Genomic DNA, 13832 nt, shown 5'->3' with positions numbered 1-13832 from the left:
TTTACGTCCCGGACATAAACATAGAACACATAAACATTAGGGAAAATGCGGATTTCAGAAGGAGGACTGTGTTTCAATGAAGGAAAACACCCCAGCATCATTATATAGTGGCTGATAGAGGGGGAAAAATGCTATATATATATATATATATATATTTTAAATTTAGGCTTAATGTTCCCTACAATACCTTTAAATCCGAAAAAATCACTAAGTGTGGAGGCCAAAATCGTCCCCCCAAAAACCTGTTAGGAGTACGTTTCAGGCAATTTAGAGTTGATTCGTAGTACTTTGTAGTGACTTTTTTGGTCCCTAACATTCATCGAGCTCTGGACTTAGTACATTTATTTTTTCACCATTGTGTCACTACCGAAACGAAAGTTTGTCACTACCGAAACGAAAGTTAAATCCGAAAAAATCACTAAGTGTGGAGGCCAAAATACTCCCTCCAAAAACCTGTTAGGAGTATGTTTCAGGCAATTTAGAGTTGATTGGTTATTTTCGTTTCGGTAAAATTTATTTTACAGAAACGAAAGTTAAATCCGAAAAAATCACTAAGTGTGGAGGCCAGAATCGTCCCCCCAAAAAACTGTTAAGAGTACGTTTCAGGCAATTTAGAGTCGATTGGTAATTTTCGTTTCGGTAAAATTTATTTCACCGAAACGGTTTTAACTTGTTTTTCTATATACTTACTAATACTAATATATAACTAACTAACATACTAATATATAACTAACCAATATACTTACTAATACTAATATATAACTAACTAATATACTTACTAATATATAACTAACTAATATACTTACTAATACTAATATATAACTAACTAATATACTTACTAATACTAATATATAACTAACTACTATCGCATAACTAATATACTTACTAATACTAATATATAACTAACTAATATACTTACTAATAGTGTCTATATTATAGATTATAGTGTTAGTGTGTCAATATTATAGTGTTAGTGTCACTATATTATAGTGTCTCTATATTATAGTGTTAGTGTCACTATAATATAGTGTCTATATTATATATAGTGTCAGTGTCTATATTATAGTGTCTCTCTAGCACCGCCCCTTCCCCTCTAGCTCCACCCCTTCCTCTCTCTAGCTCCGCCCCTTCCTCTCTGGCTCCGCCCTTTCCCCCTCTAGCTCCGCCTCTCTAGTTCCGCCCCTTGCTCTCTCTAGCTCCACCCCTTCCTCTCTGGCTCCTGGCAAAAAGTGGCAAAAGTAACGTTATATAGTATACAAGTATACAACAATTTATTAAGATATAAAATGTAGCAACTCTTGGCCACAGCACACACACTGACATTTAAACAAAGAAATTAATCACAAGAGAATCACAGAGTAGCAGCTTGGAGCCTCTGCAGTCACCACCTCCCAGTGCAAGTTAGCTTTAGCTGCTAAGCTAAACTGCTAAGCATGGAGGACATTACTAGCCTACACATCAAAACAAACATTGTGGACACAAACAGCCACCATCAAAATACCCCCTAGTCATAATGCTACTTCATGTGTGTAAGATTAGCCATTTTATGTTACCTCGATCACCTGCAACAAGACAGTTAAAACACATAAAACATGAATTAGACATATTTCTGTCCAGTCTGCAACTGCATCACTGTTCACTTCCTCCCTAGTAGGCTACTGCAGGTGTAATGCAGGTAATCAGTGTGTTGCCAGATTTTGCAAAAGAAACAAGCGGACAGGTCTATGAAAACAAGCCCAAAAGAAGCAACTAGGCTCAGGCTCATGATAACGTCTGCAAATGGTTTACATACTCTTTACGAATGTCTTACGCATCATTTGCTTAACATGAATGATAATTCTAGTAATTGTTTGGTGTCTGCATTCATGAAAGCCAGGTAGTTTGCAACAGGTAAGGAGAAAGTCCACATTAACAGACCGTCATAAATGATGAACTGTCTTCACTTTACTGTAGGGCACATAATAACATGTACTAAGGATTTATAGATACTTTAGGAATGTTTAACAAAGCATATGTTAAACATGAACAAGCTACCAATAGCTTGTATATATTATGTAACATCAGTTACAAATGATTTAATAATCTTTTATAGATGTATATAAATGGCTTATTCATGAATAGTTCACTACTTACTAATACTTTACAAATGATTTGTAACTGTAGTTATAAAGGTTTTAGTAATCATTTACGAATGTCAACAAACAGGTTGTTAATGATTTGTTAATAGTCTACAAACTACTTATAAACGTTTATAAATGCTTTATAACGGGTCATTATTGTAAAGTGCTACCGTACTTTGTTGACAGGGGTCCCCCAGGGGTCTGTACCTGGACCACTAATTTCTTATCTCTACAACCAAATCTCTTCACAGAAAATAGCTGATCTACAAGAGTGCATTGCAGTAGATTGGCTATTTTCGCAGAATGACATGGCCAGAATAGGGACGCCAGGCTTAAAATAATGTCCCGTTAAAACAACATTGGTTGATTGTATTTTTTTTTTTTATCATCCTAAAGTCATAGTATGTAACTTTGCCCTGTGTTTACATAACACTATATGAATGTTTTACCCGTTATTTCCCTCCATGTACCAGATGTTAGGGGACAAATTCAGATAAAGAAAAAAAAAAACACTTTTATTTCCCTATTAAAGGAGTAGTTCACCCAAAAAAAGTGCTTATTTTCTATCAATTACACACCCCGTGAAGCATTGAATTTATGGAGATTTTTTTGTTTTTATCGCATTCTTAAGCCAATAATTTGATAACCGGCTGTCTCTCCGGTAGGAGACACATAACCGGCTGTCTCTCCGGTAGGAGACACAAAGAGTCTCCTTTGTGTCTCCTACCGGATACACCGGATGCATCTTTATTATCATCATCAAATGATTGGCTCAGGAATGTGACAAAAACAAAAAAAAACTTCCATAATTCAATGCTTCATGGGATGTGTACTTGATTGAAAATAAGTATTTTTTTGGGTGAACTACTCCTTTAAGTAGGTCGGAGAATATAATTCCTTCAAGGGAGATAAAACCTCCTCCTCTAGCCCCTTCATGTACTGACATGTAAATGACAATGTCGCCATCTCCTGGAGCATATCTGAAACGACAGTACTGCACATTGGTTTTAAAACAGTTAAGACATGCTGTAGTAACATGGTACGGTTGGTACCACCCTGACATTCTGTGTGACTGACATCCATATACAATTCTACTTCTAATCATAACAGGCTTTTTCTCTATTTGGAAATAAATGTTTTCGAAATTATATAAGCAACACAATAAAAATAAAACGTACATTTTAATTGGGTGTGGGGGCGTGCGGTTATGGTAAGGGACCTGGATATTGGCACTGGCCCAAAAAAGGTTGAGTTATTTGGCATACTAAATATAGTACGTTAGAATGTGATTTCGGATGGCCCGAAATGACATACCAATGTACTATTTAGTATGCCAAATAAGAGATCTACATCTAGTCGAGTACTTTTACCGTTGTACTGATATTTTGATGCCAATACTTTTACTCAAGTGAATTTTGAATACAGGACTTTTACTTATAACAGTATTTCTATACTGTGGTATTGTAGGCCTACTTGTAACTGTTTCTACACTGTACTGATACTTCTCAAATAAAAAGTGAGTACTTCCACCTCTGCTTGTAACAGTACTTTTATATTATGGCATTACTACTTTTACTTGAGTAACAAATCTGTGTACTTCTACCACTGGATGTGAGCTTTTTTCATATTTCATTGCTGCCTACATTGCACACTTAAATAATTTCTTGTGAAATGTTGTGTTATGAAGGCACTTTCGCACCGCCAATGTACAAGTAGAATAAATAAAGGCCAAAGCAAAAATGAATCGACCATCTTTATTTACCGACAGAGGTCAGGTCTCTAATAGCAGGGTTAGAATTCACACATCTGCTGTATCAACTGTATTTCTTTCAGAGCAATTATGCAGTGGTGCCACTGTGGAGGCTAAAGAGCAAGTCAACCTTGGAGGAAATGATTAGCACAGAGACGGCAGAAAACCAAATAGGAGCTGGGCTGAGTTCACATTTATCTCAGTATGCGTATGTGGAGTGTGTAAACGGTAGTTCGAGAAAGCGCAAGGAACTCCTGCTGCAACTCAGTCTAAATACACATCCTTCCCTCGTCATCTTTGATTAAATGAAATGCTGTGTCATAATTTGACACGCATAGCTGATGAAAGAGGGCGAGACATTTTAGACCATGAATAGCACCCCGAATACAAAGTAAATGAGAACACAAGGAAAACCTTTCACCTGTAAATTAACCCACTGGATTTGTCACGAACACATGAAATTAGCGGATTTTGACCACAAATGTTAAGAATGTTATTTACATAAAATGTTTCAACAGATGCTGGGCTCATTGTTTACCTGGTATCCTAGTTTCTTTGAGGCTCTACGTTGTGGCGTCTGCACTCTTACTTATGTGATTGTTGGCTTTGTTGACAAGAGTTTATGCTTTCTATGCTCATTCTGATCTCGCACTTTTAAGCCGGTCTGGATAAGAGCATCTGCTAAATTGTTAATTGTAGTAATCACCATTATCTAATGCTTTGGAAACATTTCACTACCAAAGAACCCCCAATATAAATTTGGCTCCATTTTGTCGATGTGCCCAAAGGTAGGTAAAGGGATCGCCATCTGAGTGCACCATCTGAAATACAATCCAAGAGATTATGAAAATAGTTAACATCATCAGGCCTGGGGTCACAGACAAAGACCTTCCTCTAAAAAAAAGAAAAAACATAAAACAAAAAACCTATTAAAGAAAAGTCTTGAAATCTCAAAGAGTGAAGCAGTAACTTTTTTCTTTAAAAAAAATACCCAGTGTAGTAGAGCTTATGAGCTTGGGTTCAGAGCCCCACAGTGCGTGAATTAAAGCAATCAATACTCAGAGCAAGCCATGGGACACCCAAGATACTGGATACTTATATTTGGAAATGCATATTTTCAAGCAGCAATACAAAAAAGTATCCATGAACAATGCATAACCTCTGAAAAAAATACTGTATGAAAACATCCCTGCTACTTTGTTTCCAAGTACAAAACCTCTACCAATAAGTTGCTCCAGAGTAGCAAGAAGTCCTTTTCTTTTTTTCTTTGTTTTTTTTTGTGTTCATTTCTGTTTTTTTTTTCCATCTTCTTTTGTGTTTTTTTTTTAATGGGTAAAATTCAGTCCTCAAAGTTGAGTGTCATACGTAATGACAGTCTTCGCCATCAATGAAATTCTGCTGAAGGATCCAGGAACATGCAAGCCTCGTAGTGGAGGTGCCTAGGGGGCTCCTGTGGATCTGAGAGACTCCAGCCGGGCCCTTAAGCCAGGGCTGGGAAGGCCTCGGGGTCGTCCACGTTGGGCACGGACACTCCACTTGGCTGGAGAGAGGAAAGAGGAAAACAAGCAACGCAGAAGTTCAGACAATCTGACCACTTGAAAGTACAAAATAAAATTTGTTTCCAGCCTATCCATGAAGCAGCCGAGAAAATTAAGTTTGCCCAATTAACTCTTATGTAAGAAGGATTACATTCTTATACTTATTTTACTTTTCAAATATAATCAAGAGCATGATGATTTCAGTTTGGTGAAGCAAACACTATGTCCTTTTCCAACCCAGATAATGACAAGGCATGACACAATTACGAGTACTGCTTGTTTCACTGTTCCTCAACTAGTGATCCATGGTATTTTACAGGTGGTCAATGGGAAAATGTTTAAAAATACATATTGTACCTTTGATAAATGTATCAAAACAATGTTTAAATAATAAACCCTAACTAACCCTAGCTTGAAATAAAATATTGACTATTACGGGCTAAATATACTTTGTTGCATGCGGCGTCACTTAATGAAAATGGCAGATCTACAAAATCACAATGCGTCACGCAAGTACAAATCCAGCTTCACGATCATTAAGGTTAAATATATATATTTTTAAATGCAATAAAATAAAAATACTGTTATGCCCTTCTTATGTAATAATACGTTTATAACAAGGTTTTATTTTGGCTTTATTAATGTATTTCATATCATTTTTAGCTCTTTTTGTGTAAAGCACTTTGAGCTGCATAGTATGTCATGAAAGGTGCAATACAAATAAATTATTATTACTACATATACATTGTTGCGGGGAAGTGGCATGGGGTGGTCCTCCAAAATATTCTAGTGGTCCAGAGCTAGAAAAAGGTTTGAGAACCACTGGCTTGTTTGACTAATCATGGCTGTGTCGACAAGAAGTCATAAGTTACCCGCTCGCTCCTTCCACCACCGCGGGGCGTCCTAGCAGAGGCTCCATCACGATCACGATCGCCGCGAGGCTCGCGGTCACCACGGTCACCGCGGTCGCCACGGTCACCACGGGACTCGCCGCCTCGGCCACGGCCTCCCCGGCCACCACGGGGTCCCCCGCGGCCACCACGACCTGGACGGCCCAAGTCTCCAAAGTTGATCTCCAGCTGAGCCGTGATGTCATTGGCTGGCTTCCGGTGGTGTTCATCCTCTGCCTGAGATGGAGGCAAAAAAATATATAAATAAATAAAAAGACCAATGTATTTTGATTTAAACCACCATAAACTGGTTTAATCCATTAAAACCGGGCACGCAACCATGTCATTTCAGATTTATTTGGCCATTCAAAAATAGCAGATCTACAAGTTCATTGAGCTTGCAGATCTGCTATTTTTTTTTTAAATCGTGAAAATCTTTGAATATATATTTTTAAAGCGAACATTCTTAACTCAAATCTTTGCTTCTGGGGGTCCCTGGAACAAAATATTTTACAAATGTTCGCTTTAAAATATATATATATATATATATATATATATATATATATATATATATATATATATATATATATATATATATATATATATATATATATATATATATATATATATATATTTAAAGATTTGCACACATTTTCAACATTTAAAAAAAATAGCAGATCTACAAGCTCATAGCACGGCACTCGGTGCCGCGCTATGAGCTTGTATATCTGCCATTTTTGAATAGCCAAATAAATCTTAAAATGACACAAATGATGCTTTCCCGGTCTTAAAGAGTTACGGTAACTTTTAGGTTGTGCCAATTCCATGTGTGTGGATTACAGTTGATGCAGTGCGCCCAGGCTCAACGTTTACCTTAGCAGGCTCTTCTGCTTCATCAATCAGAGTACCGGCTTTCTTCTCCTGTAAGAGTGAACAAAACCAACAATTACCTCACATAATCCCTTTCCTCTCCCTTCCCGCCATGCCCCCACACTCTACACAGCTCCTCCCTCAGATTATACTGACATGATGAAACCAAGAATTAACTGTGTGCACTTCATTCACAAAGGGATACACCCCTCCAAAAGCTTCACTGATTGGTTGGAAAACCAGACCATGCAGAGTTAGAGGAGCGCGAGAGAAGAGTGTGTCACACACACACACACACACACTTGGTAGAGCTGGTGCTCCCAATAAAAAAATAAGTTAGGAGCACCAGTAAAAGATTTGCCGTACCCACCAAAATGAAAGCAACACCAATATGTAATAAGATTTATTTTCTAATTGATAAAGACGACAACAGTAACGGAAGGCCACCGCTGAGGTTTTTTGCATTATCCTGGAGCCAAGATTAAAAATGTAGTCTCCTTGCCGTCTGTCCCTAATCCACCAGCTCTTCACTGAGACAAACATCTCCAGAGGAGAAAGCTCTACACTGATTCTAATCATATCTTCAACTGTGTTGTTTTTTTTCACTTCCATAGCCCTTTTGGTTAATATAATTCAAATGACTAAGTTATAAAATAATTGCAATGTAAATATAGCATATGAATGTGGGTGTTCATCATTACATTGGCCATATTGTGTATACTCACTTCTAAAGTGCACATCAAAAGGGGTTTTAGTGTTGAGTATTTCTCAGTAGGTTACATATTGATTTTGTATATCTAAAACCGTTTTCAAAACTCATTTGATGTGGTATACCAGCTGTGCCGTTCTATGACTTGTCTCTGCCTCAAGTAGCACACACATACACAGCAGCCCCGCCTCATTCAGAGAGATGTTTCTCGCCGCTATCTGTTCATCTTGTTCCTCAACATGAAAATACTTGGAAAAAAATGTGCTTTCTGACATATGGTGAAATTGCACAAGGCGCTGGGATGACAGCACAGCAGCGCTCAGCAACGTCTCTTGTTGTCGTGTCAATGAGTGAGCTATTCTCCACGCTACCAGAGCTTCTGTCAGCTCACAAGAGAAGGCGTTTTGGTCGCAACACCAACTATTTGCACAAATGCGCCTACTTATATTTTGCTTATATTTTGGGCACATGTGACAAAAACTGTAGTAAATTCAAGCCCTGGTGTTTGTTTCTGTCTATCTGGGGTGGGTGTGTAAATTAATATCTGTTCAAAATGTTTTTGTCAAATACAAATTAACTACATTAAAGCATTTAAATTTTAAAGGAGCAAGGCAATAGCTATTCACTCACATCTTCTGTCTTGGACTTGTGCAGCACATATCCTTTCTTCCAATCTGCTCCCTCGTTGGCCTTGCGAATGTTGAACTCCACCTTGGCGGCAGCGCGCTCCTTGTCCTGTACGGCCTTCCATTCATCCAGAGTCATCTCCTTGGCAACTTCCTCCTTGGGGCCTTCCTCTACCTCATTCTCCCTGCAATACACCATGTGTTATGCTGCATTCAAACTAGCAGCGACAAAAAGATAAAGCGTGGCCAGCTACATTGCTGCCAAGACGCCATTGAAGTGTTGCCCAACCACACCGAGTAAATGGGTGGCAGGGTTAAAATAGCACAGTAAGAGTTAACAGTAAGAGTAAGATTGTGTTCCTTTTACAGAACAGGGCTTGGCTGCATCATTAGAGCACTGATTTTTTTTTAAAAGCTCAACATTTTTGAAGCACCTTTTGGAGCTTGTCACAGCGACAAGTGTCAATAATTGTTGAGTGGAGTTCACACATTCATCTATCCGTAAAAATGTATCATATGCCCTGCCCAAGACAAGGAATTTTCTGAAAGCCATATAGTTTATAAAAACATAAACTTATTTTTATATAGTCAATATCTGAGGGTTTGTTCTCAGAAACAACCACAACTCACTTGTTCTCAGAGTCAGCGGGCGGATGCTCCTCTCCCTCAGGGTTCTCATCTGTGACGTTTGATTGGTCAAGCTCGCTGAGAAGAAAAAAAAACATTGGATTGGAACAATATGTACATGTTCCCAGTTGCATGCCCTGCAGCATAATCCAAATAATGCCACACATGTTTGGGCTTGGGTGGGGCTTCCAGAATCAAAACTAAGTTCGGCGGGGACCAAATGTTTTATACTCGATGCGGCGCCACTCTGGGTTCTTAGGTAGACCAGCCTGTTGTACGAGTGATTTTACTACAGATCTTCACTGTCTGTTTACATCAACCTTCAGTTTTTTCAAAACTGTCCATGGTACATTGCTAACAAAATAAAATAATACCAGTAACGAGCACATTGAATGCCTGACATATCACACTTGGATTTTTCGGAAATGTAACCTATAATGACACGGCCAAAATAATGGTGTCCCCCCCAGGGTGAAAGTGGTCAACTGAACTGTACCAGACGTGTGGCAAATACTACAAATCTGGGCCAAGCATCATCTCAAAACATATCACTGTTGATATGAAACTTAAGCCCAAGTTTGTATGTATTGGACATGTGTCAAAATGCTGGGTATCACTTACTTCATATCATCCTTGACAGTGCCCCAGTTGTGAGATCCACTTCCACCACGCTTCTCCTCACCTTTCTGGCTGCTGAAACAACATTTGCCTTAGCCAGGAGCTTATGTGTTGTGTACACACAAAGATATTTTGGTATTAAACATGAGGGAGTCGTTTTTGTTTTAGCCCACCCACTTTTTTTATCAAATTAAAATGACCACCTTCAGGTGATTACATTTATTTCATTATCTCCAACAAAAACGGCCTATTGAGTTTGTCGGAGTGCCTGGTAAATCCAGAGGCACCATGGAGGAATTGAACCCATCTCCACTGTGGTGAGCAGGACTTGTACCCCTGTGCCACCCAGATACCCCGAGGTGATCAGGTAATAGATTTTACATGTTGGGTGACCCGATAAGACGAGCGGTTGGGGCGCATACCACATGGGCCCTATTTTGCACGCCTGAAGTACCAGGTCTTATGACTTATCTTAAGACCTGGAGGCGTGGCCAATGCCGTTTGGCTATTTTGAGTGGCCAAACAGCGTGGCCGATGATTTTTGGCCACTCAAAATAGTGGTCAAACCGATATCATAAGACCTGGTACTCATAAGTCATAAGACCTGGTACTTCAGACGCGCAAAATAGGGCCTCCATGTGTCCCCAGTTTGAGTCCCAGCTGAACGAACCATTTGCTGCATGTCATTACCCTACTCTCTTCATTCCCTGTCTCTCTCCACTGTTCCTATCAAATAAAGACTTGTGGGAGAAGGCAATTTTTGACCACAGAAATTGTCACATGACTAGACGGCAGAGTACTTACGATTTGTCACTGCCACTGTGTCGGTCAAATTCACGTTTTCCCCGGGAGTCGAAACCATCACTACGGCCCATGCCACGTCCTCTGCCGCCACGGCCGCCACGGTCGCCTCTGGGACCTCCACGACCTCTCATCGACCTTTCACCAATAGGCCTACAGAGAAAGATGGAGAATGCTCATCAAATCCTTGTTACAATAGTTTCTTCATAAATTACATAAACCAACCCATCAATGTTTGATTAAGCAAGAATTAAATCTCAATCTCATCCACCCATGGGCAGCAGTTAGTACAAATGTAATCTCTCAAGACAGAACAGCAGAATCTGTCAGCACCACTGCTTTAAGCATGCAGTGTTGTTAGTAGGAGTAAGTACAGAAGCACCCGAGGAAGTAGAATAAGAAAGGGGAGGAGCCAAACTGAGTTCCTGTTTCTATACAAAAAAAGGAGGTGGTGCCTATAAAGGCAAAAACAAAAGGTTCCCCTTTTCTTTACCAAATGGGTTCCCAGATTGCTAAAAATGTAGCATCGATTTGCAGTTCAACTCACTTTTCCACAGAGAATTCGCCTCCCTCTGGTTTCTCGCCACCTTCGCTGGCAGGCCTCTCAAAGCGACGCGGGGGCCGCCTGTCCACTGGCCTCCTGTCTGTTGGGGGGCGACCTTCTCCCTGGAAGCCCTGGGGTCTGCCGCCCTCACCTTCCGGCCTGCGACCCATCCTCCTCATACCAGGACCTGGGAGGGACAATCAAGAGGACAGGACGATTAGGGGTCTGCCAGTAGATAACTGGGTAGCGCACTGACCATAATTGCAATGTATGTCGTTTGATTCTGGCTGGAGTCCTGAGTGTCATATCACTCCCCCTCTCTGCCCTCAGATTCATGTCTCCCTACACCCTCCTATCCAAAAACTGCCAAAAAGATCACTTTAAATTAAAGTAATTTATATTGCATGTTAAGTAGGCAGAATGATGCCAGGTTCATTTGTTGACCTGGAATCCTGTAGTTTGAATAGTTTCAATATACAGATTATTTTTTGGATATTATACCGTTTAGACTGATAGGTTCTTGGTTTACCCATGATCCTAGATTACTATTTGATGTATTACCTCGTGTTTACCTTGCTTATTGTTAATCACTCTGGATCAAGAGTGTCAGCTAAATGCCTAAATTGCAAATTGTTTAAAAAGGAATGGAGATTTGAAGGAGGGGAGGGGGGGGGGGAATAAGGTAGTACTGGCATCCAGAAAAGGTTGACACTTGACCATTTCTTCTGCCTGATTATATAAATGAAACATGTTGGTTGAAGAGTATCAAATGGGTCCATAAACACCTAAAAACCATACCAGTGTGTCACACAACAAGTCCCTCCCACTGCCTGAATCAACAGTTACCAAAATAGAAACCCTACCCTTCAGTACAGCCTGCTGGCTGCACCTGTCTCATCTTCTCTCTGGCAACCAGATACAACCTAACAGACTAAATTGTAGATAATAGCCAAGCAACTTCCTATTGCTAAAGTTACAATTGCATCTCAAGGTTATTTACTGTCATTGCCTAGCCTGGCTAAAAGTAGGCCTACATAATGTGTTAATTTAGCTTCACATTGGAATGATAAAAGACACATGGAGGTAATGTTTTAACATAAGCACTGGAGTGAAATGTATAAATTCGGTTAAAGACCGTAATGGCACCATGCTTAAGAGAGGAAATGGCATCCGAAGAGAATCATGACATCATTCCATGCCGAGGGCATGTGTTCAAGTGTCAGTTGTGTGTGTTCCGTTTATCACGGCCCACTCCCCAGCCACGAGGTTTATCACCATGAGAACTGACATGGTGGCCATAGTTATCTGGCAGCAGTTGTCAAAACTACCGGCTTGGTGAGATGTGCTAATCAATGTCTTTTTTTTTTTTTTTATTAAAATACTGTATAGTGCGTCACTCTCGGATTCGCACATTATAATACTTTGTCTTTTTTCCATCCCACGTTATGTAGGCTTCAGTGGTTACCGGCCACCCGGAGATATTCAAGACGTTTTGGATTAATTCAACCCACTTTACGACATAATCCATCGGATAAATGTCTTAATTGACATGATGTACCCGAAGCAGGCTTTTGGAGCCCTGCCTGTAGAAGTAGGCCCGAGGGGGGGACAGCACAGGCCAAAACAAGTTAGACAACAAGCCTATTTATCTGTCCGTGCAAGATTACACTAAAGCACCCCACCTACTGCCGTCTGGAAAGGGCACGATTGTTCCAACAAAACTGACACGGTTCTAGTAAACTGACAGACAAAAGGAAACGTGTAGACCTCATGTCACGGGGCTTCTGGGTCGTTCCTAGCTAACAAGGAAAGCAGCTTAGCCAGGCTAGCATTAGCTTAAAATACAGGCTAATGTTGAGGCCCGCTGATAATTAATTAGAATTGTATATTCAGAAGGAGTATATTTTTTTCACCATCTTTTTTGAGGGGCACTGGGGCCTGCGTCTCCTCCTTCTTGTCGGCGAGCGGGCTCTTTCTGTCTTTCAGGGAGTCCTTTTTCTGTTGCTTGGCAGCCTGGGCTGCGGTCTTGGCGGCACCGGGAACAGGAGCCTCCTTCTTCTTCAGCGCTGCCTGCTTTAACAGCTCGAATGGGTCCGATTCGTCGTCCAATAAATGGTCGAACCGGTTCGTTATGGCACAGCCAAAACCTTCTTGCATTTGTCCGGGCATGATGGCGCCCCTTCAGCAGGATTTACCTCCGATTCTACGAGGCTTGGTGCGAACACTTCGCTAAATGAAGCCACAAGATGGCTGGGGGAAAGAGCTTCTTCTCTTCCGGCGGCGCGATGTGACATCCGGGGACTTTGGGCTGTTGGGCGCGGGGTGGGGCGTGTAGTTCTTTATGACAAAGAGGCTAGCTGTGGTGTAAGTAACGGAGTACATTTGCTCAAGTGCTGTACTTAGGTACAATTTTGAGTTTTTTTTTTTTACTTTATTGGAGTACAAGTTCACAACACGTTGCAAAGTGATGCCTTGTGTGCTTGTAGATCTGCTGTTTTCAATTTATTTTTATACATTTTAAAACTTGTGAAATGGGACCTTCTGCACAATGAGTACTTCTACTTTTGGTACTTTAAGTAAATGTTGATGCCAATACTTTTATACTTTTACTCAAGTACATTTTGAATACCAGACTTTTACTTGTAATAGAGTATTTCTACATTGCAGTATTGGTACTTGTACTTAAGTAAAGTAACACATGCATGTGAGTACTTCTTCCATGAGTGGAGGTTAGCGGAG

The 13832-nt window shown here is 40.3% G+C and overlaps 1 protein-coding gene across 3 annotated transcripts; it reads right to left on the bottom strand.

Annotated features, from left to right (window-relative positions):
- Positions 1-3859: 3859 nt before the first annotated feature.
- On the bottom strand, positions 3860-13375 carry LOC311052740 (SERPINE1 mRNA-binding protein 1-like). 3 transcript variants are annotated; one of them, XM_084067920.1, is made up of 9 exons: positions 13007-13374; positions 11097-11280; positions 10553-10702; positions 9752-9823; positions 9134-9208; positions 8508-8688; positions 7172-7219; positions 6281-6535; positions 3860-5410 (listed from the first exon to the last, which is right to left on the bottom strand). In XM_084067920.1, exons 1-9 carry the CDS (start codon positions 13260-13262, stop codon positions 5351-5353), a joined length of 1281 nt encoding a protein of 426 aa, XP_083924046.1. In that variant the 5' UTR covers positions 13263-13374; the 3' UTR covers positions 3860-5350. The 3 variants fall into 3 exon arrangements, with proteins under 3 accessions (XP_083924046.1, XP_083924047.1, XP_083924048.1); XM_084067921.1 differs by having other exon boundaries at positions 9752-9820; XM_084067922.1 differs by lacking the exon at positions 9752-9823 and having other exon boundaries at positions 13007-13375.
- Positions 13376-13832: the final 457 nt, after the last annotated feature.

The sequence above is a fragment of the Gymnoscopelus microlampas genome (genome assembly GCF_963454915.1).
Source record: "Gymnoscopelus microlampas genome assembly, chromosome: 9".
NCBI lineage: Eukaryota > Metazoa > Chordata > Actinopteri > Myctophiformes > Myctophidae > Gymnoscopelus > Gymnoscopelus microlampas.
This window is presented reverse-complemented; position numbering and strand designations above follow the sequence as displayed.

Bases quoted from the DNA above. Each gene is read 5' to 3' on its own strand.
- LOC311052740 (XM_084067920.1), bottom strand. From the start codon at position 13,262: ATGCCCGGACAAATGCAAGAAGGTTTTGGCTGTGCCATAACGAACCGG. The intron at 9,824-10,552 runs GTAAGTACTCTG...ATGTTGTTTCAG, and splicing joins CACAGTGGCAGTGACAAATC to CAGCCAGAAAGGTGAGGAGA. The intron at 9,209-9,751 runs GTAAGTGATACC...TTTTCTTCTCAG, and splicing joins ACTGTCAAGGATGATATGAA to CGAGCTTGACCAATCAAACG.